Raw genomic sequence first — 26,255 nt, 5'->3', positions numbered from 1 at the left:
GAACACTGATTAACATGATCAATGTCTAGTCGTTGGTATTTTAACAATTTGTGGCAGATATATTGTGGTTGTCTGGTCAAAAAATAATTCTCCGGTTACACCTAGTACAGTTTTAACATGATGACAGATTTAAAACCGAGTGTTCAGTCAAGATTTAAACTTGCCACTACACTACCTACAGATAATATTCACCACTAAGTAACAGGTATGTTTTATTGTAATTTAAAACCGAGTGTTCAGTAAAGATTCAAACTTGCCACTACACTACCTACAGATAATATTGACTGCTAAGTAACAGGTATGTTTTATTGTAAGTAAATGACCAATTTTTAATGAATATATCTTTGGTTACTTGATGAACAAAATATCCCACTTTCAGCTAGTGCAGGTCTAAAACTGTAACAAGTTTGTTTACATCAAGTACTTGTAACAAGGAACACAGACACTACATATGGACTAACATCATGGCATCATATATATTTTCCCAGTTCCCAACATGTCTATTTTGGGGATAATGACATTTTTATCATCAAACTTTTATGTGACCGACACTGAAATTTGCCATCTGTGAAAACAAACAATCCAAAAATGGAATTAGACGAACTTTGGCAAATTAAATGGGAATAATGTGTCTCAAGTATACATTTAATAAAAAAAAAAATCAATCCAGAGCGAAGTATGTTGTGGAATGCTATATACTTCATTAACGTCAACATTGATATGTATTTATCTCCACGTATTCAACACAAAATACCATCACTAGCAACTTAATCTCAAACTTGTTTACTCCTGGTACTAAATTTAAAAGATGAGTGTGGCCAAAAAATCCTATGGAAACAAAATTCTTTAAAATTAAGTAAGTTTTCGAAGAATTTCAAGCCTGATTTGAATTGTAAGAATTCAATGCACGAGTTACGACTTGAAAAGGCCCTACTTTGAAATGCGCATGAGAATAGCTAGTGATGATTTATGGAACAAATGCGTCACTAGCTTGAAATGTGGATTTTTGTCTGCAAGAAACCGGCTCAGTTTCAGATTTCAAAAGTGAAATTAGAAATGGCTGTAAAAACTTCACCTTGAAAATATAAAATGTTGATATTTTATTTACATAGCAACACCCACCCACCTATGCATCTCAAACAGTCTTGTGTAATATCTAGAAACAATAACCTGAATTTTTACCCCTCCCCCTCAACCCAGTAAAGTGATCAATTCTCATCAATGGCTGCAGTGACTTTATTGATGCAGATAAATTGAGTAGATAGAGTGAGCTGCAATCAGCATGACAGCCCAGGGTTAAGTCATCATTTTGTCCAGTAAGGCTCTCTTTATCCCATAGGATTGGCCTCAGTCTTACAGCACCTGAACTTATCCTTGCTGGTTATAAATAACAACACTAATTTCACGGAAAAAAAGGGGGAAAGTTCTCATTAAAATTGCTTTACGGTTTTCTTTTCTTACTTGTGGGGAGGGCTCTCAGAAACGGCACAAAAAGTCGTTGTGTAATTGCTTCTCAAAAGACACACAATAACATTGAATAATTTTCAAGCCAAAACAATAGTGCTATGTATCTAGTGATTTCATTCTTTTCAATTGCATAACATGTAAAATACTGTATAATAACTGGCATTGTTTGTCGGCTCTGCTAATACTGTAACAAGGCTTAGCGATGTATTGTTGGCAACAATGTCAAAAACTTCATTACCTCATCAACAACGAAAAGAATTGACAAACTCTGGTATTTTGTGATATTTCATGGAGTCACATTAATCTGGAGGGCATATTGTTATTGGTACAAGGGTTGCACTTTTCACAGTGAATAAACTTGACAATTTTATCATGCGCACTAATCCTTGCGTTCACCGCTGCCCTCCAGTCATCACGCTGGTCCACTTGCACACTTAGTAAAGCAACTATCGTCTTGATGGTAATGTCATTTTGTTTGTCAGACCGTCTGTTATTGCAGTCAGTATTGTTCCTAGATTGCTTCACAGAGATGGAATTCATGATGTCAATTTCTCTAGTTGTGATCCTATTTCTAGTATTTGTATGGGTGCTCTTATTGCATTACAAGTGATTGTACAGTAACCAGTATGAACTAAACACATGAATAGCACTCACTGATTGGTTTATAGAAGCTCAACAGATGGAGTTGGCCAATCACAAACTTACTTACATTGTGACATAACTTCAATAATTGTGATCAATGAATTTTGGCTTACTATTCCTGAATACTTGCCTCACTTGTATCCTTTGTGGTAGTCATGCGCTAGCACTGATATTTAATAATATCCCAAAAATTTACATGCTCTAAGTTTTTGATGAATTTCATTTCCAAAGCTCAAATCTTCAATATTTCAAAAAAAGCACTTCTCAAATAAATTGTGAAACACCTATTTTGAAACCAAAGATGAGAATTTTGACCCATGAACATTTAAAATTATGTGTTTCCATGATGTTACAACCACAACATCTGTTCAAAATTGTAGGCATTCCAATGCTTGCCACTTTTTGTCATATATACAAAACCTTTCTCCAATATAAACAGCATTCTATTTCCTTTACTATTAAAGATTACTCACCCGTCAAAATATTGCTAGGTTACACTCCATCCATCTGACTCAATTTCAAAACACAGCTGACTGAATTTCAAAATCGTTTTGTCTCATTGTTCATCAAGAAGTACCTGATACAAGGATTATTTTTCACAAAAGGTATTTACATTCTTTGTACCGGATTATATATGCACAGAGCAAAGGTTTTTTTTTAAATTTCATATTCAGACATTTTTCATTTCTATAGATGCCTCAAATCACTTTGTCTTTCAAGTATTTACACAAGTAAGTTAGGTAAAATATTTTTACTTTTAGTTCCAACTTTTGAAATTTCATTTTAAAATGTTGAGAAATATCATATGGAAATCTAAACTATGCTCTTTTGTGTTCTTTATTTATTAAAATAAGGGGGATGATGGAACAAAAATTTGTTATGACAAATATAACATCGTAATACAAAAGAACATACTACATGTATGCTGTGAAAGTCAGAAACCATATCACCCAATTTTCAAGCACTATCTTGCCCAAGTTCAGCCCAATATCACATAATCAAATATTATATCACCAAAAACTGTAAACACTGATGTAGTTTACTGATTGGTAGTACATGTGTGGTTTACCGTGAGACTGGATTAGAACACTTAGGTATCTAAAACTGCCAGCTATCCTGTTGTTTGTACAAATTGTGACTTGCCTACCTGCAGCAAACATAGGGAAACTTTGATTACTTCATTTACTGCAGCTGTCAAATGTTCAGCTTTCTAGACATTTGAAAATAAATTGTACTATTTCTTCAGCACCTTTGCAGGCAAAAATTGATTGTGGATCTAAATTTGCAGGAGGAAGTCGTCAGTCATCCTTAATACAAGAAAGTTGTTTTGCTGTCATTGCCAGTTGAAATTTATTTTTGCAGGGGTGGTATTGACAAAAAGTCATTAATGATAGCGACACACCTTCTAAGGACAGGTGTCTGGTGGCCGACAGTGCTAAATGCATGCATTTATCCTCATCATTCTTGCAGATATTGGCCAGAAAGATAGGAATCAACCGTAGCTAGTGGCACTAATGCATCTTACTATTTCACCACTCCATTTCATGCCGTATTACCGAAAGGTAGTCAACGATTTCAGAAGATGGCGAACGATGAACAGGAAAGTGAAAAATATAAAAAAAACATCCCATTCTTGTTAGTGTCATACACTTTGAGCAAGACGTTGCAATTTAACCCCTCAACACTAGAACTCCCCTATTTTTTATGACAAGATGGTGAAGTCCTACTAAATAGAACACAAATCGACTGCAAACAGGTCTACACTGGAGATACTTATCTTTTCTTACACCCACCATTACCCAAATTACTGTTTAATTATACCTTTTCATCCAGCTCTGCAAATTATACATACATTGATTTTCTCTACCTTGCATTACTAGACAAAAAAATATTTCAGCATTTAAGAGTTTCCAACAGACAGTTTGGCACGCTGGCTTCCTGCCTAACTATTATGACCAACCCCCTAATTGTTGCATAAATAAAATGAAGTACATTCTGTGTATATGGCTACTGTATTTACTGTTTTTACCACCAAGGACCACCATATCACCTACTAACTGCATATCAGTAAACACATTAAGTAATTTATTGCCCAACAAAGCAATCACAAAATGTGTAAGAAGTTAGTTTGAACATGTCCCTCCTATATGACCATGGATCAATTCAGAGATGTCTGGCTAACTGGGGCTCTAACAATTGACATTGAATATGTCTGCCCATCTTGCGAAATTCACTTTCAATGGACATTACACAACAGTTGTCTGATGAAACATCACACTTGCATTTTATGGCCTCGGTTCTGCTGAAAAGCCTGTCTGATAAATCATCCATCCATCTGTTTACATGGTGTTATTTTATGCAGACAATCTTTCAAATGGGCACAAAGGCTGCCCAGGAAGGAAAAGTCTTTGAGTGATTCGGTCGTACCAAAGTACACTCCGAGTTTATCTACATATTTTTATTGCATACATGCTGGTAAATGCACAGTCTTTTCAACAGCACCGGAAGACCATATAATGCAAAATAATAGCCACAAAGAAAAGCATTGTTTTCACCAATACCTCCATAAGTCGCTCTGCTGGTCCCCTTAGTAAAGTTTTAATAAAGCCACTCTGTACAAAGAAAAGTATTTCAAGCACAGAGATGGCAGTGTGTTGAAGTGTAAGGGTGTATATTTGAGATGTGGTGACCTTGTCAAACAGACGTGTATAACACTCTTTCATCATCACATCTCAACATGAAAAGAAAATGTAGATGGTCAACACAATTCCGACTTGTAAACCACATGCATCATACATCACTGACAGTTACACCAAGAAATTAATATGCATTGCTCTGATTCATCCTATTATCCGTATTTCCTGTCTCAACACTAAAATTTACTTTTACATATATTCTGACAACACGAACAAAACATCACTGCGCAGTTTACATACAAATTGAAACAGGGTAAAAAAAAGTGATCTCCATCGTCTATCTTTCACAGATAAAAACAAACACTTGCAGGATTTTAGAAATGTTTTTGTTGATGTGTATTATTCAGTAGTGTTTTTTCAACAGCTCTTGCCCCCAAGATCTCTCTACTACCCAACAAAGCAGCAAGCAACATAACCCTCCAGCTTTCTCTTTTTACAGTTGCACTTTACAGTGACAATTGTGAATTCTGTACAGCCAGACACACTAGTGTGATTACTGCCAGCACGTGTCTGCTCATACCAGATGTAATCACTGCCTCTGTTTACCACAGTGTAGGGGCACTTGTGCACAGCTTACAATGCTGTCATCCCAACGAACCAGCAATTGGGCTATGACCTTCCTGCTACGACCCCTATCCTTCCAAAAACAATCAACATGATGTCGGGACATGGTTTAATTTTAGATCAAGTGTATTATATTATGAGAGCATATCGACTGTGTTATTATTAATGTAAAAGGATTGCCCATCAATGGGTCCCCTCCCAGCAGACGTGTCACTGCATTCCGGCATGTCACCATCAAATGAATACGGAAAGTTATATGGATCAGCAGGAAAAAACCTAGTGCAGTGAACATAATTTCCATCATCATAACTTCCCATCCAATTTGGTCAATCATTTCCTGTCAGCCATTTACTTCTAATTACAATTCTATTATTAATCTGCTGCCTTCCTGGAGCAATAATTGACCCCATGTGCAAACTAATCCCACAAAAATGTTACATGTGTGTTATCACAGTCAAAGGTTACAAATCAGAGGCCAAACCAATCATATGATGGAATTGACTACATCTGCCTGCAGTCCTTCTCTCCATCTCAACCTGGGGATAGATGATATTGGGTAAAAAGAGGACACTCCTCCCAGCTGGTATTGACACTAAAATATAATGTATTAATCAAGACACACCAACCTGTCATGTTTCCTGACAGCACAACTTTCAATTTTCACTCATTGTTTTCCAACTTGTGTCATTCACAAGTTTACACAAGTTATTAAGAAATCCCTGCAATACAAGCTAATAGTAATACCAGTTAGCTAGGCATCCCTGTATCACAAGCTAACACAAAAACAATGATGGAGACCTCCATTCATTTATTGTCACTAAAGTATTCATATTTTTATTTGTTGATGAAACTTGTATAACATCAAGTCTAAATAAAATAGTTTTTGTTCTTTTTAGAATCCATATGACATCTTTTGTGTGAGTGATCAATTTCATCAGACTGTTTGTTTCCTTGGCAACAGCAATGCACCTACACCCAAGCTACATTCATTACTATCAAGTAATCTAAAGCAGACTGATTTTCTGTGAGTAAAACTAGTACAATCCCTATCATTACTACATCAACTCAGTATCTAACATATATTTTACTTGTATCGTACGCATCTACAAACTTTTTTCAACAGAGACGTCATTTTTCCAGTTAAATCCTACTCTAGAAGCCTAGATATTTTTTTTTGTCGCTAATTTCCATCCCTACCCATCAAAATCAGCAGCATCTTCACAGGTATCATTAGCAGCTTTTTAAACTTTCAATATGGGTCACGACCCCTCCCATCACATCGCAATGGAAGATAACGCAGAGCAATGGATAGATGGATGGACAAGTCATTTATCAACATCATCTTCTGATGGAGAAGATGAAAGCCAAGTAACAACCCCAGCAGGAAACCTAAATTATCTACATCCTATTTCTATTATGTATAATGGCCTTCACTATTGGTGGGCAGGCACAGGAAATCAAGGCAAAAAAAAAAGAAAACTTTATGCAGTCTGGTTAATTATGGGCAACGTGAATTAGCTGAGTCACATGTCAAGTGTTTGAATATCTAAACATGACAGGGCATTAAATACCATTACAGTCTACGTGTGCACACATTATGCTATATGACAAGTGACTGCTAATTCCACAAAAAACTTAGCTTTTGTAACTGAGAATAGTAAAGAAAGACAACAAGAATTCCTTCCCAGACATTTTCATATCTACCTTACAACAAGTATCAATTTTAGGCTGACACACCCTCATAGACAATAAAGGGCTAAAGTATAAACTACAATTTGGCACAAAATTTGAAAATATGTTCTAGACTCATAATTTCTTCTGTTACCGTGGTAACAGTGGAAATCCACCAAAATTAAAAAATTTTCATTCATTCCTCATCAAGATAAAACAAATCTATCTCACTTTCGATAAAATCAACAAATCTGGCATCATTTGATTCTGTTCTCTTAAGAAAGAATGATATTTTTATAAATTCACCTGGCTGTTGAAAACACAGTTGTTAATGTCAAGAAATAATTAATCAGTTTTGGCGATGTATTTTATTGTCAATTAAGTAAAGGAAAATCGGCCGAGATAAGATCAAATCTTGGAGGTGGCTTGCAATGTCATTAATGAGTTGAGATTTTTTCTTCCTATGTATGATGTGATTTATTCCTACTATTGGTGATTCTCACCATCTAGTGAACAATTCAAATAATTGCCTATTAAACAATACAAGTTACAACTTGTTTCTTACTGTATTTAATTTATCTATTAATGATTTTTATATTTGTTCATATATTAAACATTGTTTGTTGACAAAGGTAGTCCAGGTGGACCAATCTCGACAGATTATGATTAGCGTTGATCAAACAAAATTGGGTTTTTGTTTGTGATACTCTTGTGTTCCCCTGTCAAAATTTTAAATTAATATTTTTAGGGGATCAATACTAAATAGATAGCAAGATAGTAAAAATTGATAAACGTATCAAAATAAATATACTATGCGATAGTATATAATGCATTTTTTTTAAACATTCATTATTTCATAAACTCCAGTAGTAAAATGCTAATTTTCATAAATATTGAAATATATACAATGTGTAATACAATTTTCACACATTTTTTTTTTTAATTTTACCATTTGACTGGTCAGATTTGCTAGTTTCTATCAGCGGTCAAGTGAGGTTGATAAATTGATGACAAGTTATCAGTTTGGCCATCACATTAGTGAGTTGAGACTGACCATCATGTATGGTCTGACAAAGAGAAGAAACATTGCTATGTAGATCACATCAGCCGCCCAGTCACGCTAATCTCATGTCACTGACCAAGCATACTGCCTAGCTTACCAATGATATACTGTGTGCAGCATCATCAACCTTTATAACCATGGTCTGTATCCCTCTTCTCTCTATGATCATTCAGATGTGAAATGCCAGGTCGCCATGGATCCTGCTAGATGACACACAGTCCCTAGGCAACCAATGCTCACTCTCGCTTTATACTAAACAGAATATCTTAGCATCTTTCTAAACCTTCCAGTGGTCAGATCTTGTACTAAAATTAGTCTCTCACATAATGGAGAAACATGAACTAAATATTTATTCTTACTCAATATCAGCCTCTGATTACAGTGGTAAATCAAACGTATCAAATATATGTTGAGTGTTGAAATGTATTCCTGATCTTACAAATGTGGAATTTTGACCGTGTAAACTTTACTTTGTCTATATTTAAATATATGAACAAAGACATGGATATCATTATCGTGATTCATATTTCATAATTTGACACATGTACACAGTAGCAGATGCTTAAGTATCATTCATATCAGATTTCGAGACTGACTACAGTGTAAATCGTCGCCTAGTTTTTAATTTATTGACCAGCCGGATGAAATCTATGGACATCATGTTCGAAGTGACCACTGTGAAAAGACAGAGATCGATCGAGACATCTCTGTTGACATGCAACATATCATGTAGATGATGCAGTCATGTAAATGAACAGTCGTTTATCATTTATGGTCATCTCCCTGTTGTTGTCATTAGTGGACAAGCCTGCCGCTTTGAATAATTAATCATGCTAAACCCATCTCCTTGTACTAATGATAATACAGCTTTGACCACAAATCTCGGTTCTCTACCGCTGACAGCTCCAGCATAGCATCATCTCTTATCTTGCGCATACACACCATATATGGTCATCGCAGGATGAAACTGGACACTGTTGGCTAGCAACCCATCTTCATCTTCACTCCCTCTATCTCATATCAATAGCCTTCCTTTTCATCAAGAAATGCATTGTTGCTTTCTCTTTAACGAAAACTTGTCCAAGGCTTATTTATTATCGACCACAGAACAAAGTGATCAAGTAACACACTGGCCTACTGATAGGAATCAAAGTTTGCACTCGTACATCCCTCTGTCTTATGGAATGTCCACCCACATATTAATGTACTCAATAAAACTACAGCAGACGTCATATTTTTAAAGCTTGTCTAAGGATGATGGCCACAATGGGTGTTCGCCACATTCAAGTCTACACAAGTGTCACATTTGACAGTCACACCAACCCATAATTTGCCCAGTGTCGTCAGCTGTTCAAGTAATTTTCATATGGTATTTCATAAATGTACGTGACTGACGTACATACTTTTAACAACATACCTCGGAAAGTACAGTTTCACAATTATTTCCATACAGTTCAAAACCAAGTTTTTATCGCTAAGCTTACCCATTATAATTTTTGCCACAGACTAGCTACATTTTTTCACAGAAATTCCAGAATACGGATTTTCTTTTTCTTTACTTTACATGTTGAAACACAAATATTAGACTTAATTAATCATCGCGTATAAACTATTAATGAAATTTGTTCAGTATTTCTAACGTTTATTGAACAAGCACTACTCCTGGATACACATCTTGTAGAATAATATTTGACAATTTTGATTCACAATCTGAGAAACAACCATTCACCAATTTGAGATCAACTTGTTCAAATAATGTCCAAATCTTTTGGTAAAAAATTTTCACAACTTTTTTTTCAAAGTTCATCACAAATTACGGTCGTTGTAAGCAACATTTGTGCAAACACCAAAAGTTTTTTAAAAAATATTATATTTGATCCAACATTTGACCCTGTTTTCAACAATTTTGAGGACTTTGTTGATATCTGTCCAAAGTATTTCCGTCCAGATTTTAATCAGACCAGTAAATCATTTATTGTGCTAATATGACAGTTGCTATCAGTGGTATATAGAATGATGATACTGTGTTATTATATTAATGATGTGGCCAAGTGATGCCTCCTGGCACCAAGCTCACCACCCATATTTATAAGTTAACCATCATACCTTCCGACACAATTGGTATATATGAGAGGAGATGAAATGATAAACAAAGGCTGACCAGCTGTACCGAATCCATTTTGCTGTTAATGATAGGTATTCATCTTGCTATGGTGTGACAACTCTATGTCCATGACTTTTCCTCTACATTGGTTACAGATGTAACAGCTCCAGATGAATACAGATGATAAACAATGGCTCATTACTGACACTGCCTCTAAAGCTTTATGTATGATGCCTGATGGAATTCAGTTTATCTTCTATCAAACTGTATTTCAAAGCTCTGATTTTGATAATAAATTTGCTGGGACATGGCAAAATATTGGGGTCACTTGACTTGTTTATTTTTCTACTTCTGGACGATAGAAGACACCAGACAACAGGGAGATATTCACCCCACTTTATTTGAACTCGTAGAACAGAATACAAAGCAAAAGATTTTCATAATATTTTTCTTTTGTAAAACTTTATAAAAGATTGATTTCAAGCGCTAACTTTTTTTTTTAAATTTAGTTTTTTTCAACTTCACACTATAAAAACATACGCTTTATCTCCTTATATACATAAAATTCCCTCAGAAATGGAGTTTTTCTTTGATAGAGTTTACAGAGTAAACCCTGTTCTTCGTAAATCACTTAGAATTGAAGACTTAACTTTTAATTTTGTGTACAATTTATAATAGCTGTTTGCATGCTGGCATCTTCCTGACAATATATTATGCCAAGATTTAATATCTCACCTCCAAATCAGTGAAAACAGACAATTAAGGAGAACATCAATGTATTCTTGTCACTGAATATTTACTCCCCTTTTTCAAAAAAACTTACAAAAAACTTTTGCAAACATAAATATATGACGTTATGACGTAGTTTGACTTGTTTAGGATTGTTTACTATGCTTTCCAGGAAATTTCTTGATTTAAACTAAATTCAAGGCCAAGATACAGACTAGTAAGTTACTTTTTAAAATAGATACCGACAGTAGCTAAGGCAATTGTGAAGTTTTGATTGATTGAGCATTGCAATATATAGTTGCAGATGTCAACTTATAGGCATAGGACTGATAATAATCAACTTCAACGCTAGTATCACAGTAACAATTTCATCATTTTTATCAGCAAAATGGCTGATTTATGTGTCCAATTATTTGTACAAATAACATTTCTAAAAGCCTCAAATCTCATAAATAGCAATCTGTCTCATCATTAAAGTTAGTTTCGCCTGCAAAGTGTCAAACAAGTGAACTGATACGTCATATTTTTTGTCAAATCATTACTCGTAATGTTTCCTTACTTGATAGGGACTCGACTTATCTCTGAAAGCGTTGTCAAAATACTTGTAACAAGACAGGTCTTTTAACATTAATGTATTTCCGTTAATACTTATATCAGCCTCCCTTTTTGTTATTTTCCACTGAAATGTCAGGTGGCTCTTAAGATCAGTCTTAAATATGTCATTTTTGATTGAAAGAACTCTTATAGCTTATTGCTTTATTGTACAGATTTCCATTTCTATAGTGTATGCCCATTCAAAACACACTTATGACTACATATTACACATCTCTAGTATATTACTACCCTGGCCCCCTTTTCAAGCAGAAATTTCATTTCATCTATCGTCAATATTTCTTTTCTCAAAAGAGCTATAGAAGGTTTGAAAAGGAGTGTTTCTTTTTTATCATGTTCTTTTGATCAGTTAGCTGAAACGTAGCAATCTGGATGTAGGTGCATTCTGAAGGGCTTTTAGAAGATCTGTACTAAATTGAATTACTGAGTATGGCAAGTATTATTACTGATCTGAACAAGTTGACCTACTGATTATTTCATGACAGTGAAAGATAAAATTGAACACAAGAAATAAGATAAACTGGCTGGTTCTCATGTCAACTGACACTAAAACTTGAGTTCTCTTTCAAGAAAAGATGGTTTAATGAGAGAGAAAGTTTTTAGTCTTAAGTTGTCAATCTAAGTCCTAATAAGAATGTCTATCAAGTGTGTATTCATATACAGTCAATTGAAAATAGTAAAGTTGAAAAAATGATTGTGTTTTTTCTGCTGTCAGTTTGTTGGCAATCGGCTGTCTGTGGTGTTGTCTATCAATTTCTCACCATTACTATTGACATACAAAGTGAAAATGTGATCACAATTCCACCACTTTCATAAATACTTAGGCTCTGGTGTCAATTAGGGGCAGAAATGATTTTTCCCTCCAGCGTTTCTTGATGTTGAAATCAGATGCAACCTGTCACGAATCATTTCCCCTCACGAAAGCAGTCGCAGCAAGCACGAAACGATGACAGCAAATGAAAGTACATCACTGTCCATCACAATGACACAGTAGAAGATCATGAAACACAGATAATGAAGCACCGTTGTCCCAAAATAGCAAATCCCATTTACAGCAGATATTCATTTGTGGACGAGTTTGACATGTAGAGTGTACACACTGGATAATAAGCAGAGCAGCCAAGATCCTACCTTAATAAGCCACCTCTGTCAACAGTGTGATTGGCAATATGGAAATGTCAAAACTTACAGCCAATAACTTTATATTCAGGATTCATCAAATGTGAATGGAAATCAAGAGGAAGACATACTGTACTGTCTTTTCTTTCAGTTACCTGTCACACTTGTCGACTGACAAGTTCCAGTGATAACAACCCTAGCTAAGAGTCAACTGCACAAATGTATTTGTATTACAGGTCTGTGTCTTTCAATACCAACTACCAATGATGACAGAAGAGTTTCCCCTTTTTTTTCACTTTTGCTACTTCTATATTGTGATTGAAGACTCACTACTACAAGTTTGTGGCAGGAAATGCACATTTGTTTTACAATTATTTATTCTAAACCCAATTAAAATTTCAAATGACACACATTCCTGAAGCTATAGTCAACAAATTTTTTTGTCTTTTCAATACTAATGTATTAAGTAGAGGATGTCGAAGACGTTCAATTTTCCTTTTCTTTAACCACATCAAAGCAACCAAATAAACACCTACCCAGTTTCTTAAAATATTAACATTACTTGAAAGGAAAATCAATGAAACTAACATGTTATTTTTGACATAAACACACTGACACTTGGCAAGGGGTAAATCTGTGACTTGAAAAACAACCAGTACATTGGTAAAAAAAAATAAGACAGAAGTAGGATAATAAGTTACAAGAATACACACCTTACATATTTTAATTCATAATGATTCATTTGTTTATTTCTAAAATCAGCTGTTACAAATAACACCCTTGTGATTCTCTGAAAAGGGTATGTCATGGGGGCAAGACAGGGGAGCAATTGTTATTATCACCTCCTAAATAGACAAACCTGGTGGTACATGTAGTTTTTATCTTATCAAAACAATTAAAAATCATTAGACTTTCTACCTCATGTGGGATGATGACATTTCAAAATTTTGCTTTTGAAAAATCATAACAGTGCGGGGGTGGTATTTCTACCTTCAGAGGTGAGATTATAACCTTTTAATTAAAATGTGTTGGATCATAGTCATTCATCAGGTGTGAGTGAAGTTTACCCTGTTTTGTAATATTTTCCCTAAAAATAGTGTATAATTCATTTGGAAAGTCAAAAGTTACAGTAATATTTAAGTTTGTACTTAAGAACTATTTTGTGGATATGTGTTGGGCTATCTTAAAACACCTAGATAGCTCAGTATCCATAATACTATTATAAATTGAAATGATGTTTCATAATCTCTGTAGAATTCCCCTCAAATCATTTCAATCGCACTTACTTCAACAATATCAGTCATACACTTTTTGGAAGAAACAAAACATGGTCCCTACAACAACCACTACACGCTATTGAAACAGAAATTTTATTGCTAGTTTACTAATCTTTTAAATGGTTATTTCTTGGAAAGACTTTGTCACTAGTTTCAAAACTGTATTCATATTTCTGACGTTTAGTCAATAGTTGTAAAATCAGACACTTCAAATGTATACTTGAAATGAAGAACCTTATTCCTGTGACCGGATGGTCAAATGAATGAATTCCTAACAATTTGTGAGCCAACAAGTCAACAGGCATGGAGAATGTCTTCCTTTTACTCTTCCTGTGTGGTTTTATCTGACTTAAAGAAAAGAAAATCAATTTCTTCAACAATAGGAGCATTTATCTCTATGCATTACAAGCTTGTAGAAATATCCAAACTAAAAGAACACCCAGGTCAAGTTGAAAAGAGCACTCTCTTTAAATTACCTGTACAAGTGCAAGCTTACAGGTATATTGACAAACACCAGTTGCAGTTCACACTGCTGTCTCTTCCAATAAATAGTAACCACTGAAACGATGCAAACCTGACTATTCATATATATAGCCTATTGCTAAATAGAACACATAATTTTCAGTCTGCAAATTTTCTTAAAATTATATTTATTTTCTCCTACAAGCGTTTAAGTTAGTGACTGAATGACAGGTGACTTATACACCTGACACATGTCTTGGTGGGGTTTTTTGTTATCTATATTATCAGTATTAATAACTTAAGCAAATAGTACGACTCATGCATTTTTCTGATTAAACAATACAAAGACAAACAGTGAGACAAAATAGCAGCACATAAACTTTACACTTCATATCTCTACAAACTATGTTAGATACCCATGACTAAATACCATTTTGGCAGTTGGCAATTTTCTCAATATGTATGACTGGTATCCACAACTCCCCTGGGGTCCTAACATAGCAGTCTACTTTATATATCAAAAACATCTTGGGAGACAGGGTAGTTGTCCAGGTGGACAAAAAAGTGTTGTTCTGTTCCAAGTTTTTTGTGTTTGTCCTGTATCAGAACTGTGCATACTTTAGTCAGTTTGAGTAACCAGGACTTCTGTTAAGAAATACAAAACTCCATCTGTAAAGTATTTGTCTGAACTTGGTGAAAAGACACTTGTTGACAGAGTGAATTATGAGACAAGTCTCGTCAACCGACTTTGTCTTTCTTGGGTGGGACCGAAATGAATATGAATTTTTCGTGAGAGAACAAAGTGAAGTAAAAGCTTTAGCTTTAGAAACAGTGAACAATAGCACTTGAAAACTGAACTGTTGAGTCACTATTAATACATTTCACATTTAGACGGGATTCTGTCAGTGGTGCCTTTATGGTCGCTTTATAAACAACTATCAATTTTGTTCCTTCTCATTAGCATTTCTTATTATTATCATTCTTTGTCAGGATCACCGTGAGAAATGCTGTGGGACAAAACAATGCTTTTTCTTTTTTTTTCCATCTTTTCAAGGGAAGATTATTGAATTGAAGTGAATTAGTTAAGATGTTAATTAGTATGTGGTCTTATCCCCCTCTATGCCATTCAACTGAATATGGATGTATAGTAATTAGTTATTTAACAGTTAGCATTCCAATGGATGAAACCATTCCCCCTGCAGGTAGAATAGCATTGTCTCTACAACTTTCCCTTTCTTTTACCAGCGACTTTATGTCTACCATCCCACAGGTGATCTTCGGTGTAAAAACTGGAAAACCGCCCTATGGCAGATATGGGTTTTGCCTTGCATGAATGATAAAACCATCCCTCACAACATCTTAGCATTTGAGTTATTTTCTTTATCAAATTTTTGACAGGAGTTTACTTTAATAAATGAGATGATGGGTACAAAAGTCTACAAATGCAATATTGATAATATAGTTTGTCGATATCTAGAGATGGGACCATCAGACTGTACCATCATGTACCATACACATGGCATCATTAAACATTTCAGTTGCAATGGCATTTTTGTCTTATCCAGTCCTTTGGAAGCATCCAGTGATTGACGAGGTATTATCTAATGCTTAGCAGCCCACGAGTGATCTGTTCAAAATTCAAGGGTCCCCTAACATGGTAACAACAACTATTAGTTGACCCTCATGTGTACTTATTAAATACTGACAAATACAAATCTCTGTATATGCCATTCATAGACAGTGGCTATGGGTAACTCACACCACGGCTATGTATCCCACTTTATTACACGTACTTCAATTCGTATGGTTATAACTCCAACAAACACTAAAAAAATTTAAGAAAAATAAAACTGTTTGTAAAGTACATACACATATTCAAGTGCCTAATGGCTTATGTTTATCACATAGCAGCTGATAAAAAAAATCCAATGACCCAAAATTCCGATACTTGTGGTAAATGGGCTTGAACTGCACACTGTGGTAACATGACTAGTAATCATATACAAACATAATCCAGAGACAACTTTACTAATTAAAGCCTTCAACTAGGGTAAAGTTCAGAGTAAATATAGGTCTTAATCAAATATTGTTCACAACAACTCAATGTTACATGCAAATACTGCTTAACAATACAGTTAGCGATACTTGGGGAAAGTGAAATTTGGCACTGTTGTGTTTAAGATATCATTGGCCAACATCTTTTCGTTGATATATTCAATCGTAGTTCTTCCATTTCTTTTTAGTTATCCACTGTTTGTTTATACACTCTGGAAGAAATCTAAATATTGTCAAGAGTGGTCAGCAAACGTCTGTAACAACCAATCATACTGTCCGATTATAAGACGACATACTATACTTTCAAACGAGCCAATCACAACATTGCTTTGATAAGGTTTCGATGTTTTTTATGGCCTCTGATCATATAGCTGGTCCAATAGAAAGGAAATGAATGACCGCGATTTGCCATCATTGTTACAGGAAATACAAAACATATTGCGCTAGTATCTGACACCCGATAGGAGGTCCTGAACCATTAATTGAGTCATTTTGCTATCATGAGTGATTTTGGAAGAAAGATAACATACACATAAATGTGTGAAATTACTACAGTGGTGGTGACCTTGGAGAAAACTGTTAAAAGTTCTTTTGATGTTGACACCAACTGCCCAGACTCACAAAGAACTTTTTATGATTTGTTTTATGAATGCCCGAGGAGGATGTGAATAGAGCAGCACTATGGTTGTTGTCGTCACAACTCGATATAAACAAAATATGCCATGCAGAGAAAATTGATGTCCCATTTCTCATTCACCCACTGTCAACAAAAAGTAACTCCTTTCGGTTGCAATGAAAAGATCTTTGACACCTGATGCAAGCAACAAAAGACAGACTACATCATCCTTTTCAGAGACACAAGTAGAAATCGGACACCAACAATGTACCCAGTTTTGTTTATCCAACTGGCAGAAATTAACACGAAAAGCGATAAAACTTGGAATCTTAATCAATCGTCTACACCATAACTGAAACAGTACTAACATTGTAAAGGCACACATGAAACATGTCTTCTGATACATATGACATTTTTTATCTTTGAAACGCTTTTGAATGTCAGTAAAGTAGACAGTTTGTTGTCTGTAATCACACTGTTTTGTTACAATACACTTTATTATAGTTTATACTGCTTCCTACATAAATATATTAATTTTCTTGACAATACCTGTTCAAACATTCATCAGCTAATCCCAGGATACAAACAGGAAGTGATCATTCCACCCTCTGCACTTCAAAAAGTATTAAATTTATGCCTCCCCATTTCATTTGACCTTGCGCAATTGTGTAAATGTAAATTTACTTTTTTTTCCACTGGAAATTTGTTGAGATACAAAAGTAATCATTCCTCAAGGTCTTTGGTGTAAAAAAAATCGTAGCGACTGCTTGCCCATTCTAATTTGTTCATTTTGAAAGATCATATGTCCAAAGCATGATATTCTAGTCAAGTAGCCACATTTGTACTTTTTACAACCATGTACAAGTCACATCAATTTTAATGATACAATCGGCAACCAACCGTCTGGGTTTATGATCTCCGCTTTTTCGTAATTTGATTCTAACATACTTCTTAAACTTAGTAGCCGTTATCATATTCTATCACTTTCAAAACAGTCATCCTAAATAACATATTAATATGCATGAATTGTGAATATGAAACCGAGCTAGAGATTACATGTCTATATTTCACAACTGAAAGGAAGGAAATTGCACAACGTTTGTAATCAAAACTAATACATTTTCCAGGTATTACTATCTTGTGTCCTTTCGCTAGCTAAATCAGATGAAAGTTTTCCTGAATATTATTTCATTCTTTGAGTAGAGTATATGCAATGCATAGATATGCAGCAATACCTGCCATCCATATCTGGAACAGGTGTGAACCAACACTATTTTGCCTTCTAGGCTAAACAATATTACGTCCTTCCAACAACTTCAGTATTAAAATGCAAATTTACTACTAACATAGAATAGGCAGCGGTGACACTACACAACCCTCCTTCCTTCCTACAACATACATTACCAACATGAATTTCCTTTGCATTATTTTCATACATCAAATGTTCAAAAAATGACTAGACATTTGACAATATGCCTTCAGGCTGTGTGTCTACTTTCACAGTGGGAGGGAGTTTACTTGTCAACATCACACCCCCACTTAATTAATATAACTATGGACAACAACTTGTTTGCTATCACATTTGTGCCATAAAAATTTCCATCTCTCAATCTCATTTTTATGAGCAAGTCACTGAGTCAACTGTTGGCAGCTGCAGCTGTGTTGAAAATTAAGCCTTGGAAACAATCCTAACACCCCCATCTTTCCCCTTTTATCCCTCCCCCATCTGTCCTTCATAGAGCACATCTTACTTTCTTTTCAAAATAAACCCTTACTTTTTGCTTGTTTTTCATTATTTTTGTGTCTACTCATCCATGAAAATAACAGTTGTCTTAGCCATGCTATCTTTACTTAGTGTTGACATCCTTACTGCAATCTAACAACAAAAAGTTTCATGTGTCAGAGTTCACTTGACTAAATATTCCCCGACATGAAAAAATAATAACTTTGACATTCCACAAAGTTCTTATCCTGTTTGACAGAACAGATTCTGTTTCATTATATTTCATAAACTCTTCATGTTTTGCTGAGAGGTGTCTCTAGTGTGTGCGGGTTTACATCCGGTGTGTATCTTAATCTTTCAATGGCTATAGTAGATAATCATTTTTTTGAAGTCGGCTCTATACTCACACAGTGGCACTTATTGTGAAAACAGCTTTTCATATTTATAGCCACATGGTCAGCTAGATATAAAGTTACAAAACGAGACTCGGAATCGCTGCCATCTAGCTGGACCACACACGTCTTGATTTCATGTAGCAAAAAAAATGCTGCCAACTCCACACAGATTTTACATAACTGGATATCAAAACAGTGGTGCTACTTTTTATATCTTTTAGATCATCATATTTGACAGTTGATTATCATATCTCCATAGTTCTTTTTAATTGTTACTTGGCAGTTTACAAACACGTTGAAAAACAATTACGAAATTCAAGTTTGCACTAAATTTGTTACTGCCAAAAAGCTGTTCTTGTCAACCAAAACTACAACATTTGTTATAAAATAAACTTGGCAGACAGTTTGTTTTGTCTGTCACAGCAAGGGATACTCATCAACTGTGTAATTTCAAGAAATGGGTTTAATGCAGAGTGCATACTGACAGACTATAGATACCAGAAACATGATAGCCGAAAACTAATTCAGAAATGTTATGTAATGTGCTATTGTGATGACTACCATGCAACAAACCCAGTATTAGAAGCTCCCTTCAACCATATGATTAAGGAGCCAAAAAACTTGAAACAACCGATACCGCTGTCAACTCCTCCCCCCTGATGTGATTTGACTATGTGTAACAAACAACAGAATACGCACTGCCGCATCTGTTTACGTATACTTCTACCCCAAGTGTCCCAGAAATGCTGTATTAATTAATGCTGTCTGACAAACACTGTGGACATTTGGAAAATTTTAAGTATATAAACAAATTTGTGACCCCCTATTGCCCCCAACATCTAACAAAGTGAAATATTCGTTAGATGCATCTCTTGTATTGATTCAAAAATCTCAAGTTACCAAACACGGTGATACAGTCAAGGAAACGGGAAGTGTCCATGCAAGAAAGATGAGCTTAACAAATATATATATAATGTAATTTTTTTTGCTGATATAGAAACAGTGCTTGAATACACCTAATAAAAATTCCCCGCTACACCTGACCTGTACTACGTTATCAGTACGTAGTTAGCGTTAATTTCTACTGTGATTCAAACATGTCACATTTTCCTCACTGATTGTTTGCAATTTGGGGGCTTTGATTTGTCTAGGGACTGATATGAAATATGTAAAAGTAAATTTAATAAGATTAGGCGAGTGGAAGTTGCAATTCCTACACAGTTAAAATTATGGCCGAGAACTCTCCAAGGGATGCATTCCATGCTTACAAATTTGCTATTAAAAAATTCCCCGGTCTCAAGGCACTTGGACTGGCCAGTTTTGTCCCTAAGCATATACCTGAGAAGAAGAATCAATTTTCCGCAGTTCAGTGGACCTTTACATTTACAAGCCAATGCAAATCAGACTTAGGTGTTATTCATTGCAATTGTCTCAAATACAGAAGTCGCATATTGCATTTAAAACCCAAGTGCCAGCAGGAGCTCTTTTGATCGCACTACACTATGATGAAAATGTCAAAAATTCTACGCCCTTCTGACCCAAATTTGATATTATAACTGTAATCTCCTTCCAACAATTAATCAAGCTATGCTATCCATGTTGAAGCACAGCTGCAGAAAATGACATGAATGGAGTCTATTTTGCGGCGTCTTGACGCAAGTCCTCACTATTTTTCTTTGCTTTTCATACACACACTGTCAGAGTGATGGAATGTATGGGAAACGCATTTTACATAAATCCACTCACTATTGTATGAAGTCTGCATATTGACACATTTTGTTTGCCCACTACACTTTACTTTCTCCTTTCTTTCACACTCCCAACAGGGCTTCAATTGACACACAGTGGTCTGATTGAATTTTCAACAAAAAATTGAATTCTTTTGTCAAAATGAAAACTGGCTTGACCAAGACAAACAATAGCTACTTAACCAGTGGGTGCATAACAATTTTTTATCTGATTTAATCTCGGTGCTATTCACAAGAAGCGACAGCACTGTTTGCCTACTTTTGCCATCCTTCAAAAGGGTCTTTATTAACACTTATTAATGCCCTGTTGACAAAGAACAGACATATTTAGCATATCGCTTCTATGTTACTGTAGTGGACGCTAATACGCACACATCATCTTCTGAGTAACGACTTAGGCCTCACAAAAGAAATTTATTCTTTATTGCCCATGGAGAGAGAAATCTCCCTGGGTGTGTCAAAGTGCTTACAAAAAAGTTCTTTATATACATTTCCATTCATTAAAAATGTCATCCACATGCAAAGAAAGGTGACAAATGGCAGTGCGCATTAATTATGGTTTTGAAAAGACCCAACAAAAAGACATACCTACTCACTGGACTTGAAACTATAATTATACATTTTGGGCCTTGGAATGATTGAATGCATTCATCTATTTTCTTAGTCCTTATTTTCAAAACTTATGCAACAGCTCAAAGGGGAGTTGTAAAGGTGTAAGAATCAAAGTCAACATGCTTATTGAGAACAACTTGGCTTCTCCACGTTGTGTACAACACGTATGTACTGTTATAATGTCAAGTTGTCAGACAGGGCTTCTAGCTTTAGCCAGCTGACAAACTCTACCACATTTTCTGAATCCTAAATTGAGTGCTTATTAAAAATGGCCTTGTATACATACAAAAAACAAGTAATTGCACACTGGCTAATGTCTTTTCAGTAAATCGTTCTGTTATAATGCTCGTGGTGATCAGAGGAACACTACCGGCCGTACTATTACATTATGAATACACAGTTGTTACCCTATGCTTGGCCAGGCAGACGGCATAGGAACGACCTTTACTCCCACGTGTAAGAGAGGAAGCTCTCTTTTGGGGGCTACCTTATTAACATAATTCAGAAATCTGACAAGCCTACCACAAGGTGCATAACATAGACAAAGCATAGGTGACGTAAAAAAAAAAACTAAATCTGGAAAGTCTGAATCTTGTATGATTACACAATATCAGTTGTTTGATTACCTAATCTCTAATATTCATATAAATATGATATTTTTGCCATTTCAGTTTCAGGAAAAAGCTACTTTTAAGTGATGAAAGAAATATCTGTAAAGTAAAATTTTGAAATTCAAGTCAACTTTTCTTGTCAATTTTTTTCATAAATCTTACTCTGGAATTTACTGCTATTGTTTGATTTAGTTAATATTTGTGTATCTTCACACATGACATACGAGTGATTGAATCTATGCATCTCTGTCAACATTGGCCTTCCCACCAAACCTAGCAACTATTTGTTTTGTGCCTTACAGGCCAGATAAATTATTGTTTATGATAAATATTAAGTTGTGCTTATTCATATAGAGGCCTGGATATCTGATGGGCAGCTTGGTTTAATCAGTGCATATATTGATCATGTGTACTCTGGAGGTGATTATGTACATGCCCTAATCATTGAGTTAATTTGGTGATGGGAAAATGTTATCAGTCGACTCAGCCAGACAGTGTCTATGATCAAATATGATATCATATATGGTATTCTATCCAGTTAGTCAAAAGAATGGCGTTTCAAACCACTGAGAAATATTTGCTTCTGAACAGCTGATGGCAGTTTATCATGTAGTATTTTTTCCGAAACTCATTTGGACATTTTAAGACATTTTTATGACAGTCCAGATTATGAATGAAATATGAAAAATGTCCCCTGACAGATTTTTATTTCTGACTGGCCGGAAATAAAGTAGTGCATATGTCATTTATGATGCATACTAACATACTGTGGCAGAGATTTATGGGTAGGCAAAATGCTTTCACATCTGAGCATTTCACTCATTTTAGCCATCAAGTCAGATTGGCTTGATTATAGATAAATATACTGCACAAAAAATTCCACCAAATGAATGATAAACAGACACATATTTCCAGTTTAACTACCAAATCCTGTATGGCTATTTGCTTTTAAAGATACCTAGCAACATTAATACACTCACAAAACTCTTTCAAAATTCTGTCTTAAAACTAGAAAAACACTTTTCTGAAAGATCCATAATTCAAAACTTTGAAGGTTGTTTTTCAATTTTGTTGTTAGATAAACCCCAGAAAATCAGTGAATAAGGAGGGAACTTAATGCCAAAATTATGCAGTAGTCCACCAACTGAAGAATGGGGTCTCAATAATTAAACTTAGTTGTGTGTAACTTTGAAAAGACCGAAATCACCATATGAAAGAACCCTTCATTTAACTACCATCTGCATACGAATTCCTCTCCAAAAAGGAATATGAATCGGCCGTGAATAATTCAATATCACACTAATTAACGCATGCATGTTAAAACATGGCGTTTTTTTCGACTTGACGTCCCGTAAGTTACCGCTGAGTTCGGAGAGCGGGTACGTTAGTAGACCATGCGAAACGGGATCAGATGGCCTTGGCGTGCAAACATTTCGCTTCACTACTACAATGACCGTCTGACTAAAATGTAAAATATGAAATTCAATACGCCCGGAAAGTGAGAGCCCTGTATTCATATTTCGCCTAGCTCAAAAGCACGAATTCAGCTGCCAAATTGACAAGATGGCCGCTTCTTAACCTGCCACGAAACATAACAACAACATTCAAAGAATCGCTAAGAAAAAAAGTGGAAAGTTTAAAAGTGAAATCATGTTTCCGTCTTCAAAGAGTTATGGGTGGTGTTATGGTCTTTTAATAAAGGGCACGCTACTGTGCCACTGTCACTGCACTACGCGTACGTCATGGCCCGTCTCTCACGTCAAACTCAAAACTTCAAACGCACGCTTTCACTAGCATTCCAAAACACAATTTCAAGTTCTCGGCCGACGTGAAGTTACTAAATCTCAACCTAAAGTTACATTTTACGAAATGTGAGTCGAGAAAGACTTGGAATCGGTTACTACCATCGAAGAAAGTCGAAACTTGAGATGTCAAGATATAAACAATTGTTGCAAAGTAAAAACGGCGGGTATTGAAAGAGTCTGTTCAAGGAATTTCGTAAGTTCCAACAGTTGTCATCAGAAAGTATAATGGTGGCCAACAAAGTCTCCCGTCGTACTTATCATTTGTAACTGTCAAAGTAAAATCCCTACCGTCCAGTAGTCTTAATGAATCCCCGTAAGAATCAGCTTAGAGCAGAATTTGTATAAACATTTTATCGGATGTCAAAATACCGATAGGTAGAAGCCCTAGCGTAAGAAGGGCCACCGGTAATGAAGTCAAAATGCCAAGAAAACGTGCCCTAGCAGTGCTACTCACCGTTTTCCAGCATAGTGGACGTGTCTTGGTCGCTCCCAAGGTGCTGCGGTTTGGCCTGCTTTCGGCGCGACATGGCTGGAAACAACAGCAGCGGGGAAATGATTAGAAATTCGTCGAGTTTGGCAAAATTACGGAAATTAACGAGCGTTGGCCCCAAGTGCGCATGCACACAAATTTATGATTTATCAATAATGCATTGCGTTATGTTTCCAGAGCACTGCCGTGATTGGCCACATTGCTCATTACTAACACAACTTTCATAATAAAATTTCACGTGAGTGAAAGAAGAAGGCAAGCTCTCAGCCCATCATGAAAATTGTGAAGAAGTCTGACAGCAGGTCTAATTTAATTTGGCGTATTTTTATAACTAGTGACAACTTTGGGTGACCTGTAGATGTGAATGGCGCGAATGTCACACACCGGTTACGATGTACATTTTCGACGTACTTTGACGTTTGTTCGTTTGCATAGAAGCAGCTGATGATATGATTCGAAATCAGAGTTTAACATTAACTGACCAAACTTTGATAGTAAATAGAGATATGTTCATTTGTCCAGGATCAACAAAACCCCGATTAAAAAGCACACCCCGAGTGGCCCGCGTGAGTGCGTGATGTGACAACTAGCTGTGTGGGTATATACAGTGAAAATGCTATAACTAGCTGTTAGGTAAACACTTGAAGCGTGTTTGTGTTTCACCGTTCACTGTCATACGTTTCAACCAATTTCATGTGGAGGAATTTCCCTCTCACGGAAGTTAACAGTGCGGACGGTTTTTGACATCGTCTCCCTCTATTTCTAAAATAGGAAACTCGTAACAATTGATCACAAAGCGTTCAAAAAGGTCACAGCCCCTTGTTCCTCTCATTCAGACGTAAGGAAATTCATAAATATTCATTCATAGACCACATATGGTGGCTGAGCATCGTTCGGAACCTCGTCGATAGCAGGGTAAAAATATTTCGTAAAATCACAGTATTTCAGAGTGTAACTAACTTGTCCTCTGGTAAAGAAATTTAGATTGTGTAAAGGAAGAAAAATCAACATACCTCCCTTCGAATCGTATAAGGGCAAAAGAGTCATTAGCGAGACGGTTGTGATTATTGCTCAGATATATACCTCCACACGTACATACACACGTCTGTGCTCGAGCAGCTGCCGAAGCAATATGATGGAGATATACATATATGCGTTCTCGCGTTCGTATACTATAAAGTAGGAATATGGTCTGTTTATGTGTCGTATATTAACCCACCCACCCTCCTTGTGATCAGTATCCCCCGCGATGTACCTATAGGGAATTAACTCTCATTAAATCTTATTATGGAAAATTAATAAGTCAGCGAGAGTGATCATTCTTCGAATAAATGCAAGTCGAGGACGCGAAGTGACTTTTGGTGAACAAAAGATAACAAAAGGAGGCTGCTCCCCATTCCCCTGTCACCTGTAACCGATTATTCGCATCATTTATAGCATATGACATAGTGAACAGTAGTAGAACGCTGGGTGGCTATCCACGGAGTGTAAATTCGCAGAAAACTGACAAAGCGAAGGAATTCTTGTAAATAGTGTTATCTTCATAACAATTAAATCTGGACCACCTTTGCGTACTCATAATCATATAGGATTATTTATTTTTAGATGCCACAGTTAATACGGCGTCCGTGGTTGAAGTTAGTTGCCGAGCACTACATACCGTTGTTTTTGAAAATAATAAAATCATTATATTTTAACATTATATAGCGGAAATAATATTTTATATACTTTACTGCAATATAATTCACACTAACAATTTATGTCATACAGTTAAAATGAATTGATGGTAATATT

At 35.6% G+C, this 26,255-nt stretch overlaps 1 protein-coding gene across 1 annotated transcript in view; it reads right to left on the bottom strand.

Moving 5' to 3' along the window:
- Positions 1–24,498, bottom strand: part of LOC144438279 (sal-like protein 1) — a 73,518-nt gene extending 49,020 nt beyond the window's left edge. Inside the window, exon 1 of the mRNA XM_078127332.1 lies at positions 24,426–24,498. Coding sequence (XP_077983458.1) covers positions 24,426–24,498 — 73 coding nt within the window. The remainder of the gene's footprint in view (positions 1–24,425) is intronic.
- Positions 24,499–26,255: the final 1,757 nt, after the last annotated feature.

This window comes from Glandiceps talaboti, chromosome 7 (genome assembly GCF_964340395.1).
Source record: "Glandiceps talaboti chromosome 7, keGlaTala1.1, whole genome shotgun sequence".
Lineage (NCBI taxonomy): Eukaryota > Metazoa > Hemichordata > Enteropneusta > Spengelidae > Glandiceps > Glandiceps talaboti.
This window is presented reverse-complemented; position numbering and strand designations above follow the sequence as displayed.